The following is a 19663-nucleotide window of genomic DNA, read 5'->3' as shown; positions in this document are numbered from 1 at the left end:
CTCAGGTTACCTCCTATAGCTTTGAGTGAGTTACCGTCACTAAACATGGCTTTCCTCAACTGCCCTACAGGGTACTTGCCTCTACCACATGGAGCTGGGGTAAAGGCTGAAATAAAGAGATCATGCAAGGAGTTGGACAGTGTCGGGGTATAGCTAGTTCTCTCTCTCTTTCTCTGGGTTTTTTGAGATGGGTTCCTCTGTAATAACCCTGGCGGTCTTGGAACTCGATTTGTAGACCAGGCTGGCCTCAAACTCACAGAGATCTGTCTGCCTCTGCCTCTGCCTCCTGAATGCTGGGATTAAAGGTGTGTGCCACCACTGCCTGGCTTTGTCTTTTTTTTTTTTTTTTTTTTTTGGTTGGCACAGCTGGATCTCAATGAAGGATTGTAGTATGACTGGGCATGTTCACTTCTTAGGTTCTTATGTTCTTTGACAGGCAAGGTTGTTATAAGTAATGTTCACCTACAGACAAACAGGGGTGCCATTGATTCTTTGGGTTAAGACTTGGTTGCAGGGATTTTTAAGAGTAGTTTCAGATCAAGTCTTATCTCTGATACACTAGTAATAAAGGCCTGTGGTGTCATGGTTAATGGCATGACCGTGTTGTGTATTTGTAGAATGACGATTTTCACTAGATGATCAAAGCATGTGTCCTGGAAGGCCTTAACCGTCAGCTTGATACAGCCAAGAATAACCTCAGAAGGGAGTCTCAAGGTTGCCCAGATCTGGTTGGCCTTTGGGCATGTCTGTGGAGTGGTGTTGTTGTCATGATTTGTAACTGATGTAAGAGGGCCAAGCCCACCATGGGCAGCACCATCCCCAAGCAGGTGGTCCTGAAGTGTATGGGAAAGCTAGCTGAGTATAAGCCACTCTGCAAGCCAGTTAGTAAGCAGCAGCCTCTGTGGTTCCTGCTGACTTCCTGGCCGTGAAGTGAGTCCCCTGGTGGGGAAGTGACACCATGCAGAACAGTAAGCAGGACTCCCTTGATTCGCCTCAAGGTAGACTGTGACCCAGAAGTAGAAGACAAATAAAACCTCACCCTGTTTGTTCTTGGTATTTGTCATAGGCACCAAATGAAGTCTGAACAGTATGTAAAAAGGACCATTATTTTTGTTTTTTGCATGTAAAGGGGGAAAACTCCCAAACTCAGGTGATTTAGCAGTTTGGTCCAAATCGACACAGTTAATAAATGCCGAAGTAAAGACTTGGTATCTGAAATTGATACCAAGGCATTGAAATTTTTGTTACTTTAAGCACATGTGTGGTAGTTGAAAATAATTCATAGTTCTATGTTCCTTGAACCATTTTTCATATGTGAATGAAGATTAAGAAAGAAAGATACAAGGTAGGAAAATGCCTAGAAAGACGTGGGAAGAACCTTAAATCTTTTCAAACGTCTGTCCAGATGACAAATTTGATGGCTTTCAAAGGTTTTCCTTGCAAGTTGAAGCATATAGAGCAATAAAAATATCACAGTACTCATGCCACTAGATATGATTAATCTGCAATGTTTCCAATCTATAGGGATATGATTCTGCATATCATATTCCTATAGATAAAAGTAGTATTTTGTAAATACAGGCTGGTGCTTTTCATGAGCAGATGGACATAACAGTATTTATGGTAGTGGAGAAACCATTACTTTTAGAAAGAGTCTGTGGTTTTTTATTGTTATTGTTATGTGCTTTTTTTTGTTTATTTGTTTTGAGACAGGGACTTACTATGTTGCTCTGGCTGGCCTTGAACTCACAGAGATGTATCTGCCTCTTTCTTCAGAGTGCCGGGGTTAAAGCCCTGTGCCCACATGCCCCTGTGTTTGCTAGTGAAAGGAGACGTAAAGATAAAAACTCTTGGTGCCCGCTGCTCCAGGCCCCCTTGTGAACTATTCTGCCTCCTTGACAACCCTTTGAAATAGCACAGGCAACACAAGAATGTGATTTTGGAAGGGAGTGGGACAGGGGCCACTATGTAGTCCAGGCTGCCTTCAAACTCACGATCCTCCTGCCTCAGCTTCCCAAGTGCTGCAATTAGAGGCCTAGACCGCCACAGCTGGCAGAATGTGCTCGTTTGTCATCTAAATCTTTCATTTCTTTTCTTGGAATAGGTCATAAATCCAAATCTACAGCCCTGCTCTTAAGAGGAAGTGACTCGGCGAAGCTGAGCGTGTTGAATGTGAGGGTTATCCCAGGTGAGTTCTGCAGCATCAAATGGCCGGGACCGGGGATTCCAAAGCTGCGCCCTCTCAGCACGGAGCAAACTTGAGACCCGAGTTCATTCTAAGTAGCCTTGAATTTAGAATAAAGGAACTGTGGGCAAATGAAATCCAGCTAAGTACATCTCACGATCAGGGGACAGTTATGATCAAAGCCATCTCCTTAAATAATGGAAGGTTTGCCTAATTGGCAAGAAGCAACTCATGTGAGTAGGCAAGGGAGAGACCGCCGTGGGGGGATGCGCCGGGGATTTATTTTTAAAGGAGACAAGATACCATTATTTCTCAGAATTGCAAGAAGTAATTGTAGAGTGGGCAGAGCTTCTGCTGAGGCCTTCACTTCGTGGGGCGTCGTTGTGTAAAGAGAACTTGTAATAGCCTCAATTAAAAAGCCCCCTGTCCTCTCCCGAGAAGCAGAGAGAGAGAGTAAGGGGATCCTAATTAGAGCCGCAGAGGGCTGTGAGCGCAGATGCTCTGGTTCCAACTTCATCTCTTTCTAATTGCGGGGCCTTCTTTAGAATTCCCGCTGTCAAAACACACTAAGAAGAAAAACCGCGGCATGGGGGCGGGGTGGGGGGGGCCGGGGAAGGTCATCTTCTTCACCAAAGAGAAAGGATTTTGTAAAAACTGGAAATCCAACCTAGGGCATCCTAGGCCGCACTGTACACCACTGAACTATGCTCCCTCAGCGCCCCCCCCCCCTTCTTTTAAAATTTCAGGCGAGATCTCACTAAATTGCTCAGGCTAGCCTTGAATTTACTGTACAGCTGAGGTGCGGCTCAAACCTGTGGCCCTCCTGCCTCAGTAGTATAGGTCTGTGTTGTCACAGGCCTGGCTTGCAGTTAGTTTTCATTTTAATCTCTTCCAGCCTGTGTGATGGTTCCTGGCGATTCTCTCTCTTTTCCTCTGTCAGACGAGGTCTTTCTCTGTAGCCCAGGCTGGCCTTAAGCTTATAGTTCCCCTGTCTCAGTGCCCCCATGGTAGGATTATGCTCATACGCCTGGCAAGAAAGAGTATTTTTGACTCCTTGAGAAACCCAGAATCGAGTGATGTTCCTCACATTCTTTGTCTCCAGTGGGTGAACAGCCTCTTTGCCCTTGGTGAGAAGCTTGCCCAGCAGGAAGCTTCAGCTCTGGTGTGCAAACTCTCTTCAAACGTGGGAGGAAGCGCGACAACCCCCTGCCTTCCGCTGCAGAGGACAGCAGCCACCCAGAGACCCACCCAGCCTTTCACTGAGCACTGGGTGCCCGAGGCTCCTTCTGAAATAGGTGGTCACACAGACCCTTAGTCTGGGAGCAAATTACAGTGGGTGCACCTAAAGATCTCAATTTGAAATATTTTAGTCTTCCTCGTTGGTATCAGCCAATTATTAAGTCATGGTTAGCAGTAAGCATTAGTTAGAAAATACTTAACACCAGCCGTCTAGGAGTCAAGTTAATGGAAATTTCATGTGGTTCACAAAAAATTTTCTTTAATTAATGGTACTAAAAAAAAAGAGTTGTTTTAAGGAGAAAAATAGTTTTTTAAAAGGGAGAAAATGATTCTTTGTTCGTCTCGCTTGTCGAGTGTACCTGCTCGTGCCCCAGGAATGGTTCGCCCCAGCTCTGCTGAGTTTTGTGGTTGCTGAGGAAGCCTGGCCATTGCTGTTTTCTAGCTGTAATTCTGAGTACAGCAGTCTTGTCTGAGAGCAAGTCAATTGTTCCCCGGTCACCTCAGATGATTGTGGGAGTCACAAATTTTAAGGCCTGGCTAGCGACCAGATGAACCTCGCAAGTTATATTTATGAGCCTGTGGTTTTCCTGCACCCAAAAAAGCTGTCTCAGGTCTGCCGTCTCTGAAATGGCTCTCACTAAAAACCCTCTGGCTTTATTACCAGGCTTATTGTGGTAATGCTCAGGGCAGACCCAGGGTGATGATCTTAAAAAAAAAAAAAAGACCAAGAATCCTTTTGAGGCTTAGCATCTTCAAAAGGAAAAGAGGTAGGTCCTTCTTATTTGTGTTCCTTTAACCTAAATAACCCCCCCTTCCCCATTCTAAGCTGCTCTTTCTGAGAGAGAAGTGGAGAGAAAATCATGTCTCCCCCAGCACTGTTTTTAAGGCTGCTCTTTGTCCTGATGGATTGATTATAGGCAGCAGGCTTGAGAGGCAGAGGGAAATGGGCCGGCATGAGTTGCTGGAAATACAGTAACATAAAGAAAAGAAAAGGAATTCCAAAAAGCAAGGCCCGTGTGTCGCATTCAACAGAGCCTGCTGTGGGTGCCAGGCACTCAGACCAGGATGGCTTTGTGGTTCATAAACTACAAAATCAGTGCCGTCATACAATCACCACGCACACTGAGATGCAGAGAGGCTCATCCACCCCCAAATCATCCGCCGTCTATAAAACAAACAAGGAGAACTCGCCATGATCCTATCCTGTACAGAGTCTGCCACCTAGTAGAGCCATGTGTAAGAAGTGTGCCTCTGATACCTCCCTCCTTGCCTGAGAGTCATGACGACTCCTGTTGTCTGGTTCGGTATTAATTTCCTTAACTTGTTATTTGTTCACTTATCATCACATGGGAGATGACTTTGCTTTGCCTATCCCTGTATCCCTCCCTGTGGCATAGCTTTTGGAATTCCATTCATTCATGATAAACATTCATGAGACAGCACAGGCCTAGGGAGAAACAGGGACAGAAAGGGGGTGGGTGAGCAAGAATGAATCTTCCCAGGTGTAATGGCGTACACCTAATCCCAGCACACGGGAGGCAGAGTCAGCCTGATCTCTGTGAGTTCAGAGTCAGACTGGTCTACATAATGAGTTCCAGGACAACCAGAGCTACATAGTGAAACCCTGTCTTGAAAAAATGCCAGAAACAAAATTAAAAATTGGAAAAGAAATGAATCTTAAGGATGGGAAAGACGAACATGAATGCACAGGGCAAGAATGATCAGAAGGAACATTATTCTCCTTCACCGAAATCAGGGACAGCAAATTTGGTAGAATTGCTAAGGATATGGAAGACAATGAGAAACAATGACCATTTTAAGAAGGGCATTTTAAGAGAGATGTGTGTGTGTGTGTGTGTGTGTGTGTGTGTGTGTGTGTGTGTGTGTGTATGTGTGTGTGTGTGTGAGCACGTGCACGCGTTTGTCTACAGAGTACAGACAAGGGTGTTGGGTCACCAAGAGCTAGAGTTACAGGTGGTTGTGAGCTGCCTGATATGGGTTCTAGACTCAAATCCAGGGCCTTTGGAAGAGGAGTGAGCACTTACCCCTCCAACACTTGAGGAAGGCGTCTTGAGAGATATTAGTTACGTTTTGTTGCTGTGATAAACAGGACCAGAAACAGCTTAGCAAAAGGAAGAATTTATTTCTGCTTATGGTTCTAGAGGGTTAAGAGTCCATCATCGTGGGGAAGCACAGCAGCGGAAGCAGGAGGCTGAGAGCTCACATCTTTGAGCCCAAAGCACGAAGCAGAAGGAGCAAACTGGAAATGGTGCAAGTTTTTAAACTCTCAAAGCCTGCTTCTAAGAACTCACTTCCTCCAATGAGGCCATGCTGCCTAGACATCCCCCAAAGAGCACCACCAACTAGGCACTGAATGTTTAAATATGTTCTATGGGAGATATTCTTATTCAAACCACCATGGTAGCCTTAAAATGGATCTCTAAGGGCTACAGCTTTTGCCTAGTGTGAGAGGGATCCTAGATTTAATCTCTAGCAGTACAAAAAACTAACAACATCATCAACAACAAAATCCTCTGGAAACAATGATCGATGGTTTGATTATATAGAGAAATCAAGACCAAGGCCATAGGAAGGTCATTTGGACGTAAAGAATGGGATGCAAACACTGCGAAGTCTTTTGATGACTGCAAAAGACAATTAATTGGGTAATTAGCAAGTTGCCTGTAGAAGCCTTAGCAAAATGAAGGAATCTGATACAAGAAGATAAACAGGAGTTTAGGAGGTCAAGAAGGCTAACAATATAGCTCAAGTCATAGCCTGGAAACGGGATGGCAAGAAAGAGCTTCCTGGTAGCTCTACTGTTGGGTGTGCCATTTGGCCAGATGGCGGCTTTGCATCTTTCCCGGGATCACACGCCCAAGGAAGAGCATCTGGGAGAGGGATTATCATCTCTTTGGATTTCTGAGTTCTTTTTTTAAAAGTTTTTAAATTTATTTTTATTTATGTGTGTGCGCCTACTTTTCTGTAGGTACACCACGTTCATGCAAGCTTGTGGAGGCCAGGAGGGGGCATCAGATCCCCTGAAACTGGAGTTACAGGTAGTCGTGAGCCATCTAATGTAAACGCTGGGAACCTAACCTGGGTCAGCTGCAAGAGCAGCAAGGGCTCTTCATTGCTGAGGCATCTCGCCAGCCATTGCCTTCTGTGTTCTTGGGATGACCCGTGAGATGTTCACCTGTTTTCTGGGCAGCCATTCTGTGACATCTCCCCCAGGCGTCTGACATCATTGCTTCCGCTCCATCCAGCTGCCCGAAGGGGAGGCAGAGTCATTCATTCCACATCTTGCCTCAAATGGTGAAATTGTCGAAACTCAAAGCTCTTCTCCTTGAATTCTCGAAGTTTTACTCAGCTCCGACCGCCCACCGACCACCACAGCAAACATTGGTACTCTAGGCAGAGTTCTTCCTCCACAGGATCCCCAGCACAGCTAAGGAGCATCTATTCCAGGCTGCCTTAGATAAGAGAAACCCTTGTCGTATCAAGCACTGTGCTGATATCTGTGCCGTACTTTCACACAAATCAGTGTGCTTAATTCTTTCTTTCTTTCTTTCTTTCTTTTTTTTTTTTTTTTTTTTTTTTGGTTTTTCGAGACAGGGAGACAGGGTTTCTCTGTGTAGCTTTGCGCCTTTTCCTGGAACTCACTTGGTAGCCCAGGCTGGCCTCGAACTCACAGAGATCCGCCTGGCTCTGCCTCCCGAATGCTGGGATTAAAGGCGTGCGCCACCACCGCCCGGCTTAATGTGCTTAATTTCATAAGTATTTCACTCTTCCTCTAATGAGAAAACTGAATCTCGGAGAGTTTAAGTAACTGGTTTACTGGTTAAAGTAACTAAATGTTCATGATCAAAGATGATGGGATTTTATGATAAATGATGGAAGTTACTGGTTTATAGGTAGTGCCTAGCAGAGTCAGGATTTAATCAGTTCTTTCCAAACAGTGCACTCTGTAACACAGTCTTCAACAGGAGCGACGACCTGGGGATCAGGCTGGTTCATATCAAAGCTCTTCTTGCTCTGTACATCTAACCCTGGAAATGGAGATGAAACATGTTCCCTCTAGAAAGCTGTAGCAGCGTGTGTGACAGTGTGAGTCCTCACAAGAGACGTTTCAACATGGCTTAAAAGCGTTTTCTTTCCTGCAGTTAATGTGGGCGGGCTCTAGGTAACACAGAGAAGAGAACATGGACTTTTACTGTGAAAGAGGCTTAGTGAGCGTCAAAAGTGGGGGAATGGCCCAATTCATAGTACCCCCAAATAAAGCTAATGGCAATGTAAAGTTACAGTTCCCAGCGTGTTTACGGCCAGGATAATATAAAGACCGCAGGTTTCAATTTCCTGCAGTAGAGAAGAAGATAAATGATTCCAGATGTTTTTGCAACTAAGCAAGATCACACGACAATTTAGTTTTTACCTGCTTTACCCATAATATTGATGACTCTTAAGATGCAGGTTGGGTTCATAAAGCAGGGAAGGTTATAGCTATGTGCTTAGTTATATACTAGATCAAAATAGAAAGGATAGCTCTCTTTGTAGGAGGAAACTCATGCGCGTGAAGAGTCCACAGCTGGAATAGAATGATTTATGACAGGCATTCATCGAGTGCCTTTATGTGACAGCCATTTATACCAGCTCCAGAAGAACAGATTGCAGAACATATGCTCTGAACATGTCCTCCATCTTTGCCCAGATGGTCCCTGCCTGGACCCTCAGGCCCCCCTTGCTACCCACCATGAACATCCCTATTCCAACCCAGCCTTTGTCTTACGATGTTGGCTTAACTGATACTTTCCAAGACAAATAAACAATCCCAGCAAAAGTAAGTAAGCCAGTTACCAAAACGTTAGCAAAGAAGGAGGACCCGAATTCAAGAATAGCCAGGACCTATAGAAAAGGCTGGCTATGGTGACAGAGACAGACAGGTCCCTGGGGCTCACTGGCCAGGCAGCCTGGACTCATTGGGTGAGCCCCAGGCCAGTGAAAGACCCTTTTTCAAAACAAAACAGCAGCACAGGGTGGAGAGGGCCTGAGGAGGAATTCTGTGCCTGACCTCTTTATGCGTACATTCATGTTCGCTTGTGCACGTACATCCATGCTCCTGAATACACACAAGCACCCACACCCACTCTCCTTTCACATACACAAAAAGTAAAATGTAACTGAGCAAGTTGTTTGGAGGCAAACACATAAAAAAAATTGATGGGGGAAGACAGGCTTCCCAACCAAGAGAAGAAAGCTTAGATATACTCTCCTGTGGGAGATAAACCTGGTGTTGGACGAGAAACCCACCAGGAACAAAGGGATGTGAAAACACCTTGCTGGCTATATGGAGGGAATACAAAATGACATTGGAAGGCTGAAGTGAGGTTAGATCCCAGATGTTCCAGATGTAAAAGACCTTTGAAAAAAGTCCTTGGGGGTGGGGGGGGGGAGGAAGCATCGCATTTCAGGGCAGCCTGGACATCGATCGACACAGGCAGTGTGATAAGGGCCTTCCTCTACAAATCCATTCTGTTTGTGAGGCTCGGTCAGGCTGAAATCCACACTGGGATTCTTTTAAATTTTTTAAAGCTCTTTGGAGGTTCCTGGAAAACGTCAAGTATTTGGGTGAATTGACAAATTCCTGAAAAGAATGTAATGTAATGTTTTAAATATTTCTGACAGCTTGTGTTGCCTTAACTAGAGTCGGTGAATTAATAGTATTTGAAAGAAATTCTGTTTTCCAGTGCAGTGGGAGAGGAAAATTTTCACCTGTCTTAGCCATTCTGAAGAAGGTACTAAAATGGCACCCATTAATCTGACTTTGGATATTTTAAAAATCAATCTGTAGAAGTTTTGCTATTAGCATGTGAGTTGCATGACTTTGGACACCAGGGGAAACCAAAGATAACGTACCACTGGAGAATGTTCCAGACTAGCCGTCATTTTGACAGGTAATAGCTTTTCATACTACGTTATGGTTATACCGTGCTATAAAACATCCACAAGCTGAATCCACAAGCAGGCGATGAGTGGCTGGCTCTCCAGCCGGAAGAACTTTATTCATTCTCCACGATAATTACTTCATTTTATGAATAGGTTCTTTTGCTATAACCTTTAAGAAGAACAGTCTCCAGATTTCAAATTACAGAAGGCCCAAGATGCCTTGTCAAGGGTTGTCTAAGCAATTATTTGCACAGAAAATTGATTCTGAAAGCTTCCATTCGAAACCCAAGTCATTTTGGAAGTCTAGAACATCCAGGCTCCCTGGCTTCTAGGAAGGGAGATTCAAATCCAACATATCTGGGACAGAGCCTGAGAACCTGTACTTTTAATCATTGCCTCTGGTGACATTTAGGCTGAGATCTGTTGGTATATTAGTTTCTACTGTGTAACCAATTACTAGAAAATGGATTAACACAATATGTGTGTGTTGTCTCTGCTTCTGCCAGTTGGAAGCTGAGCACTTCTTAGATGAGTGTGGCTCAGCTCAGACTCCCAAAGCTGAACAAGAGGTCAGCCATGCCGCAGTCTCATCCGCAAGTTTGTGCCTGGCAGAATTCACTTTCTTACTTCAATGTACTGAGGACCTTGGCTTCTTGCTGGCTGTGTACCAAGGCTGATCACAGCCCCTTCATGTCACCGACTGTCCCCAACGACTGTCTGCTTCTTTAATCCAGCTAGAATCTTTCTGATCTTGGGATCTTGATCTGAGAAGACCAGGTCTCTTCTTTATTATGAAATCAGGATCAGACCCACTCAAGATAACCTCCCTTTTGGTCAGCTCAAAACCAAACAGTTTGGGATGCTGGTTACATCTGTAAAACATCTTCACCTTCACCCAGTAATAGAAACTAATCACGGTTTCTGGGAACGCTGGTGTGAGGCTGGGCCAACAGAGGTGGTACTCTAGATGTGGTTGATATTTACTGTCCAGGAAATAAAATCAAAGATGCTCAGGGCTCCAGTGCAAGGGTTCTGGGAAGAGAAAACAGAGAGCTGGGGGCTCTGGGCCCAGGTAGAGACTGTTCCAGATCTCATCTGACTCTCTTGGTTGGGGAAGTCTGGTCATTTTACCCTTTAGAAGACTAAATGTGGAATAAATGCTGACTTTATTGGTGATTTCAGCTCTGCCTCAGATTGCGTTATCAGGAAACGGGGTGAGAAGCTGGAGGAAGAAATGAAGGCCCACACGGAATGAGTGAAGTGGGTTTAAAGTATCAGAACCATCTGAAGGACATTGAATGAGTGATAGAAACTGCCCAAATCCTTTTAAAATGGAGGGCAGGGTTCTCGCCCAACACGTCCATATTACAATTTCTTGTTGCCTTGCTATTGACTGACACAGCTCTCTGTCTTGAACTGCAGAGTCCACTCGAGGGCTGCCCTCAACGCAGGTCGTGGAGGTGCTCCCCCCAATACCAGAACTCGAAGTCACTTCTGCAGCGCCCCAGCGAGATCAATACCCATGGTGAGTGATGCTCGACCTTATTGATGATTTGACTGGTGCATGATAAACACAAATGGGGTCGGGGAACTCTGCTTGACCCTCATCCACATTTCTGCCTGGGCGGCGGGCACAGAAGTGATAGACTTGAGAAGCCAGCCCACTGGAATCAGATGACACTAGCCAAAGTGCCCATTTTCTCCAAGATTTAGGAAGGATCAGCAAGCTAATCTCTCAGTCTATTAGACTAATCTCTCGGTCTGTTCAGCTGTCCCTGAAATGTCAGCGCGTCCCTTGGCTTCGCTTGTCTTGGAGTCGAGCCCCAAATCAGCCAGAGCATGAGAAAAGGGAGCATGGGATTTGTGCGGTTGAACCCATCCACCTAGTCATTGAAATAAAAGTTCAAACTTAGCATCTGATACTCTAGATGAATGTGCCTTGATCGAATATGTTCTAATCGAAAACGATGCTCAGAAGTGTCTTTGAGATGCTCTCCCTTCATTCGGCAAATATGCCTTAAGCGGCTACAGTGACATGCGGCCATGTTCGGTATGGAAAGATGGCAACAGAAATGTAGAGGAAAGTGGTGACTCTGGGTACCTTCCCATTGGGCTTCGTCATGGCGGGCCTTGTCTCTAAGACTTCATAGTACTTGAGAGGTTATCAGCCCAGGCTCCAGCAAGAAAACGGTGTTTTATTCAAATTGAGTAAGTCAAGAAGAGTTTAGTAAAGGGTCTATTAAGAGAAGGTGTGGAAACTCCAGGGGCAGGGGGAGAGAATGTTTGTGTAGGAAGATTGTCTGATAAGAGGTTTGACCTGGATCAAAGGATACCATAGCCTTTGGTGGCCCTGGAGAGAGAGAGAGAGAGAGAGAGAGAGAGAGAGAGAGAGAGAGAGAGAGAGAGAGAGAGAGAGAGAGAAACTAACAAACAGAACAGCAACAACACAAACCCTGGCCTTCCTTTTCTCAACTGTGCCGATGTTCTCCACTGGCCAAGGTCAACCAGAGACAGAGAGACTAAGCCAAGCTGAGGTGGCTTGTGTAGCCTTCTGGAAGGCCACCGAGCAGGTAGAAGGAAGTGGAGAGGTAATTAAAGATTCCGCCCAAATGGTCAGTATGCAAAGTGGAAACAGTACCTGCAGTTTGTGTTCAAGAAGAAAGTCTGGCAGGGCCTGCTGTGGCAGGGTCTGTGGTTGGCTAGAAATCCCCAGGTTTGATTAATGAGTGTGCCGAGAAAACACTCCTGAGCACGGTGTCTGATTCCTCCCGCGCTGCTCCTCATGCCGGGACTGTTCAAGCTCACGGATGGATAAACACACGCCACTTTGGTTATTTGCTCAAATATGAACTTGATGTCAAGAACTCTACTCATTGGCAAAAGTAACATGGCCGTTAGTAGGGAAATGAGAGTCGAGGAGCTGCAATCCCAGTGACCAAGGGACGGTGCAGCCGCCAGTCAGAGGACAAGAAGCCCAGCTTTTGCTAGATCCTAAGTAAACATGTGGAGTGGAAGACTCATTCCACTGCTGGTCCCCCCATTACCATGGGCGTAATGTCCATGTCTCAACCGACAGAGACCTGCACCAGTCTCCTCTTTCCACTGAGAAGATGCTAAAGGTCCTGTGGTAGCAGAGGCGAGAGGAATCCCCAGCTTTCCTCTGCCCTATGCTTGCAAGTTTCTCGTCATTCCAGTGCCATCCTTGTAGGGATACACCAGGGGCATCGTTGTATAACACAGTAGTGGAGAGAGTCCCCAGTTAGTGACAGAGGAAGGTATTTCATATCATAGGATACAGTGTTTGAAATGAGTGATTTAAAATTGTTCTCTACTAATTCTAATTTTAGACAATACGTAAGAAACTGTTTAGGTGAATAATATTTGTTTGCATGAATAAAACCCTTTCAGGCTATCCTTGGACAATCTGGACCAAAGACTTTGAAGAGTTTGGGTCCGCTGAGGAAGAACGGCTAGGTGAAGAGCAGTGATGAGACCCTGACTGATGAGAACCAACTGGAGAGTGTCTCTCTGGCCCACGAGATCAAGGTGACAGGAGTGTGTCAGGAGCAGCTGTGAACCAAGGACAAACTGATGGAGCCCAAGGGAGGGCAAGAGAGTGCTTACCTCTAGCACCCATCATTATCGTGCTCAGTGTAGACCTGAGGACTTCATCTTGAGGAACCAAGAATGACCAAGAATGAAAATCCTCTCACTGGGTCGTGCTGCAGGTGCAGGATGGTTTTTCCTACACAGATGGACAGTTTCAATTTGGTAAATTACTTAAGAGGGCCTGTGTATTTGTTCATACATTTATTTGCATTTATAAATCTTGCCTCCTTTTGGCATAAGACTGTTTTTTTTTAAAAAAAAAATTCAAGGATACTAAAATAAAAAGAAGTTTAATGAAATTAAAATTGAGTATTTAAATTTGATAGCAAATGTTTCCTCTGATTCTTTTGGCTCTCATATTTGTTATAGCCACCATGGATATCATGAATAAATCATAGGTATCAGTTTCAATAAGAAGCACGCATAGACAAGAGGTCAGCTCTTCATATTGAAATGTAAACCAGTTTTTCCCAGAGTTAAGATGGAATGTGGTCTTCCGATATGATTATGTGACTCAAGTTGTGTATCTGAACAGCAGAAGTGAGGAAACCACCCTGAGTTCCCCTGACCTATCTATCTCCTATGAGACAGGTAAAATAAATCTTTTCCTGACTCTCCTCAGGAATGGAGTATAAGACCCCATGGGAGAGGTGGTTCTCTCATTCCCAAGCATAAGTAAGCAGCATCCTTATCTCCAGAGATTCAGGGCAGCTGTAGAACTGGAACAAACAGGCCTCACGAAGTCCCATGCCTGCTAATCATCATTAAAGCTCACAACTTTCGCCCTCCATGTTCTCTGTCATTCTCTATCCTTCACCAAACACACTCGTGTCTCGGGCTGGGGAGATGGCTCAGTGGGTAAGGCGTTTGCTATGTAAACATGAAGAGCCAAGTTCTGATCCTCAGCACACACACACACACACACACACACACACACACACACACACACACACACACAAGCTGGTTACAGATCTGTAACACCAGCACTAGGTAGTGGAGACAAAGGGATCCTGGGGAGGCTGTCATTTAGCCAAAATGACCAGCTCCAGACTCGGTGAGAGATGCTGTCTCAGAAGACCTGGTGGAGGGCTGGTGAGACGACTTGGCAGGCAGGTTGCTTTCTGTTGAGCCTGAAGACCCGAGTTTGATCCCTGGGACTCACGCGGTGTCAGGAGAAAACGGACTCCCTCAGGTTGTCCTCTGATCTCCAAATGTGCAAAGTGGCATGTGTGTACACAATATATACACAAAATAAATATTATTAATGATGACAATGATAAGGTAGATATAACAGAGGACAACACCTGCCGTTGACCTCTGGTCTCTGTGTGCACACACATGAGCTTGTGTTCCTACATACACATAAGCACATGTATGCATGCACACACACACATACACACTCATTCTTTGGGTTGTCATTTTTATGTAAAGACTGTTGGGCCAAATACGATTTATTTAAATAAGTTAGTATATATTCTCTTGTTAATTTTTGTTAGATGGATCTCATGAGCTTGGACTTAGATTGGCAGGGGAAAGAGATAGATAGATAGATAGATAGATAGATAGATAGATAGATAGATAGATAGATAGATAGATGAATAGATGGATGGATGGATGGATGGATAGATAGATAGATAGATGAATAGATGGATGGATGGATGGATGGATGGATGGATAGATAGATAGATAGATGAATAGATGGATGGATGGATGGATGGATGGATGGATGGATAGATAGATAGATAGATAGATAGATAGATAGATAGATAGATAGATGAATAGATGGATGGATGGATGGATGGATGGATGGATGGATGGATGGATGGATAGATAGATAGATAGATAGATAGATAGATGAATAGATGGATGGATGGATGGATGGATGGATGGATGGATGGATGGATAGATAGATAGATAGATAGATAGATAGATAGATAGATAGATAGATAGATAGATAGAGAACATGCTCTGGTTGGCAGGCGCCCTTGCCCACTGAACCCTCTCATTGGCACACTTTCCTCTCTCTTTTTACAGAAGCGACTAAGGAGAACACTTATATAAGAACTTGTTATTCTTCATTTCGAGATCACAAACTAAAATGTTAACTTTAAAACTTAGGGACTGGAGATTTGGCAAATGGAACTCATCTCATCTTACTCTGTCTGGGTATCCCTAATTAATAGATGAGTCAGCTTGGGTCTCAGGTTTTTCTGCAGGAGTTTTGGCTCCCCACATGGTGAAGTATGGATATTCTACAGTTTCTGAGGAGTCAAATTACTGTTTCTCTTCACATTCCCTATTATGCCCTGACAAATGACTTGGGAATCAATGGGAACTTGGCTTGCAACAGGCATACATTAAGCTTCGGGTTCTGTTAGATTGTGGTAGCTTTCAGAAAGCTAGTTCCCTAACTTACATTCAATATTACTTTAATAAACAGTGAAAGCTGCGCAAAGGTGTAGAGAGCTGGTACCCTGCCCACGGGGCACACTGCTAGACACACGAAAGAGCAGGTCATTGTGCTGGCATCCTGCAAAGATTCGAGCTGACAGAATTGCTTCCAGTTGTCGGAAGCCGCATCTCAGGAAGGTGGCTTCCTTGGATGTCTCAGAATCATCAGCCCTCCTAGGTGTATATATTCCTCCACACCCTCCTTTTCCTGGCTATTATTTGCAATTGTTTTTGTAGTTATTCATATCTGGCTTTCCCTTTAGATAAGAGGCCACATGAGGGCAGGGAACATACCTGAGTCTGAGCACTGGAGCATCCGGGCCGGCTGGTATAGTATTTAGTTCACAGTAGGGTCTTCATACATTCATAAATGGGTGAAGAACCATTTATGAAGCTCTCACCAAATGCTGACGTGAGCCACGTGCTTGCCGCCAGTTCCACGTCTCCTTCACAAGGACATGCGAAGACAGGAGCTGTTTTCCCCAGGGAGCTTGGACAGGCGGACAGATGGACGGACGGACAAAGCTCACTCATCTGTCTTCCTCCTCAGGGCGGCCTCCTCGTGTTCCTCCTCCATGTATTTCAGGCAGAGGTAGCCAGAGGGAGTAGGACAGGTGGAAGACTGCCTGAGGAGGCTGCAGCCAAGCTCACCATTGCAGCCGCTCTCCTGGGAGAGCAAGGGTCGGGTTAGAACGCGTCTCACAGGATGCTTCGGATGGTGATTGCTGCCTGGACATCTCCCAGAGCCTGAGGAGTCTGCTTCCATCTCCACTCAACTAAGGTTAGCTAAAATAAACCTGTGGTCCTTGACATCTTCATAATCCATGGCTTCCTATAGCTAACACTGACCCTGGTCTTTAGTGTGTTATGAGTTTGACTAAACTCATGCCATGGACTTTGCACGTAGTTTAGACCTTCTCTGAACTATAGCTGTCTATGACCCAGACTGCTTTGCTAAACTGTGAGAGGGGGAAGCCATGACCCAGTGACGGGGACTCACTTCTTCCTGCTCTGTTCTTTACATGAATTCCCCATTCTGGTTGATGATAACTGAGTTGTAAAGTCATTAAATGGTTACTTATAAGGGGATAGGATTGCAGATTTACACACCAGGGTCTCCTAACACGACGACGTCCTTTAATAAACATGATGGGGGGTGCTGTACGTAAGAATTCATCATATGGAATTGTACCCAGTCATGAAGAAAAATGAAGATCTCAGGAAAATGGATAGATCTGGAAAATAGTATATTAACTGAGGTAATCTGGGCCCAGGAAGACAAATACATGTTTTTTTCTCATATGGATCCTACCTGTTTGTATGTATGTATGTATGTATGTATGTATGTATGTATGTATGTATGGGGGCATGGCATGAGACTGGAAAGGGAACCACTAAAATAGAAAAAAGAAATGTTGAGGAAGGGGATAGGGTCGTAGAACACATGTGGCATTAAAGAATAAAAAAAATGCTGCTGAGGTGGAGGGATGCAAGGGGCTGGGGAAGAATGGAAGGGAGAGATCAACAGGAACTTATTGTGCTTGAAAGTACTATCATGAAACCAGCCAGCTCAGACCACAGTTGCTGTCCATCACTGAGGGAAGTCGGGGCAGGAACTCAAGGCAGGAACTGAGAGGCAGGATCTGAAGTAGAGGCCATGGAGAAACGCTGCTTACTGGCTTGCTCAACCTGTTTCCTTATACATCTCAGGACCCACCTGCCCAGTCCTCCCACATCAATCATTCATCAAGACAACACTCCGCAGACCTGCCTACAGGCCAATCAGGTGAAGGCATTTTTTTCCAGTTGAGCTTCCTCTTCTCAGATAACTCTAGCTTGTGTCAAGCTGACAGAAAACCACCAGGACAGGTGGCAAGCTTAGGATAAGTGATGTGAAAGCGTGCTTGCGTTTTAAAAATCTGGCTGTGATCTGGGGACAGAGAGAAGCACTTCCAGATTCTGGTTCTAATCTGCCTGCCCAAACTGTGGTTTTGCTTATTTATTTTAATTTAATAGCCATGTAGTACACTCATACATGGCAAACAAATACATCTAAATATGACATGTTATCAGATAAACGTAGAGGTCTAAATGATCTAATAGTATCTAAATGATGCTTTAAAAAATTCCTCTGTGAATTATATACTTATGCAATGAGAATTACATATATTAGTAAAGGTAGAATGGTTAGTCCAGAGGTTCCTGTGAAATGAAAGAAAAGATGTAGCATGCATGATCAGGCAGGCATTAAAAAAATAATAATACTTCAAAAATCAGGCCTGGCGAGATGGCTCCGTGGGTAAAGAGCTTGCCATGCGATTAAGGAGCCTGGGATTTTTATAGCTGGTATCCATGTCCATTTGAGCAGATGTGGCAGCCTGCCTATCATCTTTGTTCCAAAGGCAGAGACAGGAGCCCTAGAGCAAGCTGGGTAGCGAGACTAGTCAACCAGTAAGCTCTGGATTCAAGTGAAACTGTGCGTCAATATATGAGAGGAGATAAATTGATAAAGACATCAGCACCAGCTCCTGGCTTCTGCCCTCCCACATGCATGCACACACACGTTTGCTCACACACATGTGAACACACAAATGTATAACACACATACACACACACACACACCACCACCATCATCATCCACATGATTTTGCCCTCCTGAGAGTTATGACTATTACTGGACAGGTCTGGGGAGATGATATTGCTTGCTGGAACAGTGTAGTTTTGTGGGTTATTACCTAAGATCCTTCAAACCATGGAAGGCTCCACTGAAATGACTTCAGTCTCTGGGAGCTCCTGGATGTCAGGTCCAAAGGAAACTCCAATTCCCCGGACTCCGCAAGACAGTCCAAATATCCAGAAACAATCTCAACCTGGGCTCCAGGAGGATCTCTGGTGGTTAGATAAAAGCCAGAATCCCTCGGGAACTTGTGAAGCCAGTTCCTATGTGCCAAAAGGAGTCATTTCCTTTATCTCTGGCAAAAGGGACACAATTCACACATATCTGTGGCACTTTTCAGCCCATCAAGGTCCACACTAGCCTCCAGGCTCCCTCAGTTCCTGCTCACAAGTGCTTGTTCTACATCTCCAAGCCTCCACACCAGTCTCCCGGCCCTTCCTTCCCCCAGCTACTCCCCGTCTTATAACTCAGTTATTCTCACTTTGCTGTTTCTGTTGGGGATCTCCAGCTTGCGGGGGTGAGAGGGTGGGGGCGGTGGGGGTTACGGGGATGGGGGTGAGTGGGGTGTGGGGAATGGGGGTGTATGGCATTCCAACCCCTGCCCTCAGCAGGCCAATCAGCAGCTCCCTGGAGCTGCCCTCTCCAGACCCCTCCACCTGAAGAAAGCCCGCCAAGCAGCGGCTCCACCCCTGGAGGGTGTTTTTTGTCCGGCCCATAGACTTCCTCTTGGGGTTTCCTCTTGCAGTTTCTCCTCATTCCTGGGACCACCAGGGGGGATGTTTTGCTCAGATTGAACCTGGATTTACTAATTTGGGACTTACTGCATCGGTGAAGTTCCTTGCTCCTGGGGGATTTTTACTTATCAGTCTGTGTTCTCTATCCTTCGCTATTCTCCCCTCTCGCAGATTGCTGTGTCCAGTCTGCCAGCTGTGCTCAGCTGGCCGTGGTCAGTCTGTTTCTTCCTGTGCTCTGGACTCCTCCAGATGCCTCTGGCTGTTCTCTCCCTCATCTCCACCATAAAACCTTCCCATACTATGGAAAGGTCATGTTGTCATTTGAGACGCTGGTCATGTCCTTCCTTAGAGGTCCTTTCCTGTTTCTGTTTCTAGAGTTGCTTTCTGTGGCCTGTCATATACTTCCAAGATCTTTATTGCTTTATAAAGCCGCATGCTGCTGGAGCTGCGAGAATACAGCAACCCAAGTTCAACACCCTCTTTTTCCAGCACAGGACATTGAAGTCTCCAAGCAAGAACAGAACTGAAGGAAAAGACATGGTCTCCTTCTCTCAGACCTGGTGTAGGACTGATTTTATTATAAAGCCCTTTTAAACATAAAGCATAGCCTCTTCCTTTATCCCTTTGTCTTTGAAACTGCAATATTTAATAGAGGATAATGACTTAGAAGTTCTAATATCGCCACAACTGACAGTTTGCTTTGGGTAGTGTAAGACTGATTCTAGGTTGTCTTTTCAGGGATCTGGCAGCTGACAAAGCCGATGTCCCTGCCTGTCCTTATATGGAGCTGCAAATGCTCTTTGCAAATGCTCATCATTCGAATTT

At 45.2% G+C, this 19663-nt stretch overlaps 1 protein-coding gene across 1 annotated transcript in view; it reads left to right on the top strand.

Annotated features, from left to right (window-relative positions):
- Window positions 1-13244, top strand: part of Tmem156 (transmembrane protein 156) — a 32976-nt gene extending 19732 nt beyond the window's left edge. Inside the window, exons 5-7 of the mRNA XM_028882224.2 lie at window positions 2105-2188; window positions 10790-10892; window positions 12776-13244. Coding sequence (XP_028738057.1) covers window positions 2105-2188; window positions 10790-10892; window positions 12776-12809 — 221 coding nt within the window. The 3' untranslated portion in view covers window positions 12810-13244. The remainder of the gene's footprint in view (window positions 1-2104; window positions 2189-10789; window positions 10893-12775) is intronic.
- The last annotated feature ends 6419 nt before the right edge of the window (window positions 13245-19663 follow it).

Source organism: Peromyscus leucopus, chromosome 10 (assembly GCF_004664715.2).
Source record: "Peromyscus leucopus breed LL Stock chromosome 10, UCI_PerLeu_2.1, whole genome shotgun sequence".
NCBI classification, from domain to species: Eukaryota; Metazoa; Chordata; class Mammalia; order Rodentia; family Cricetidae; genus Peromyscus; species Peromyscus leucopus.
This window is presented reverse-complemented; position numbering and strand designations above follow the sequence as displayed.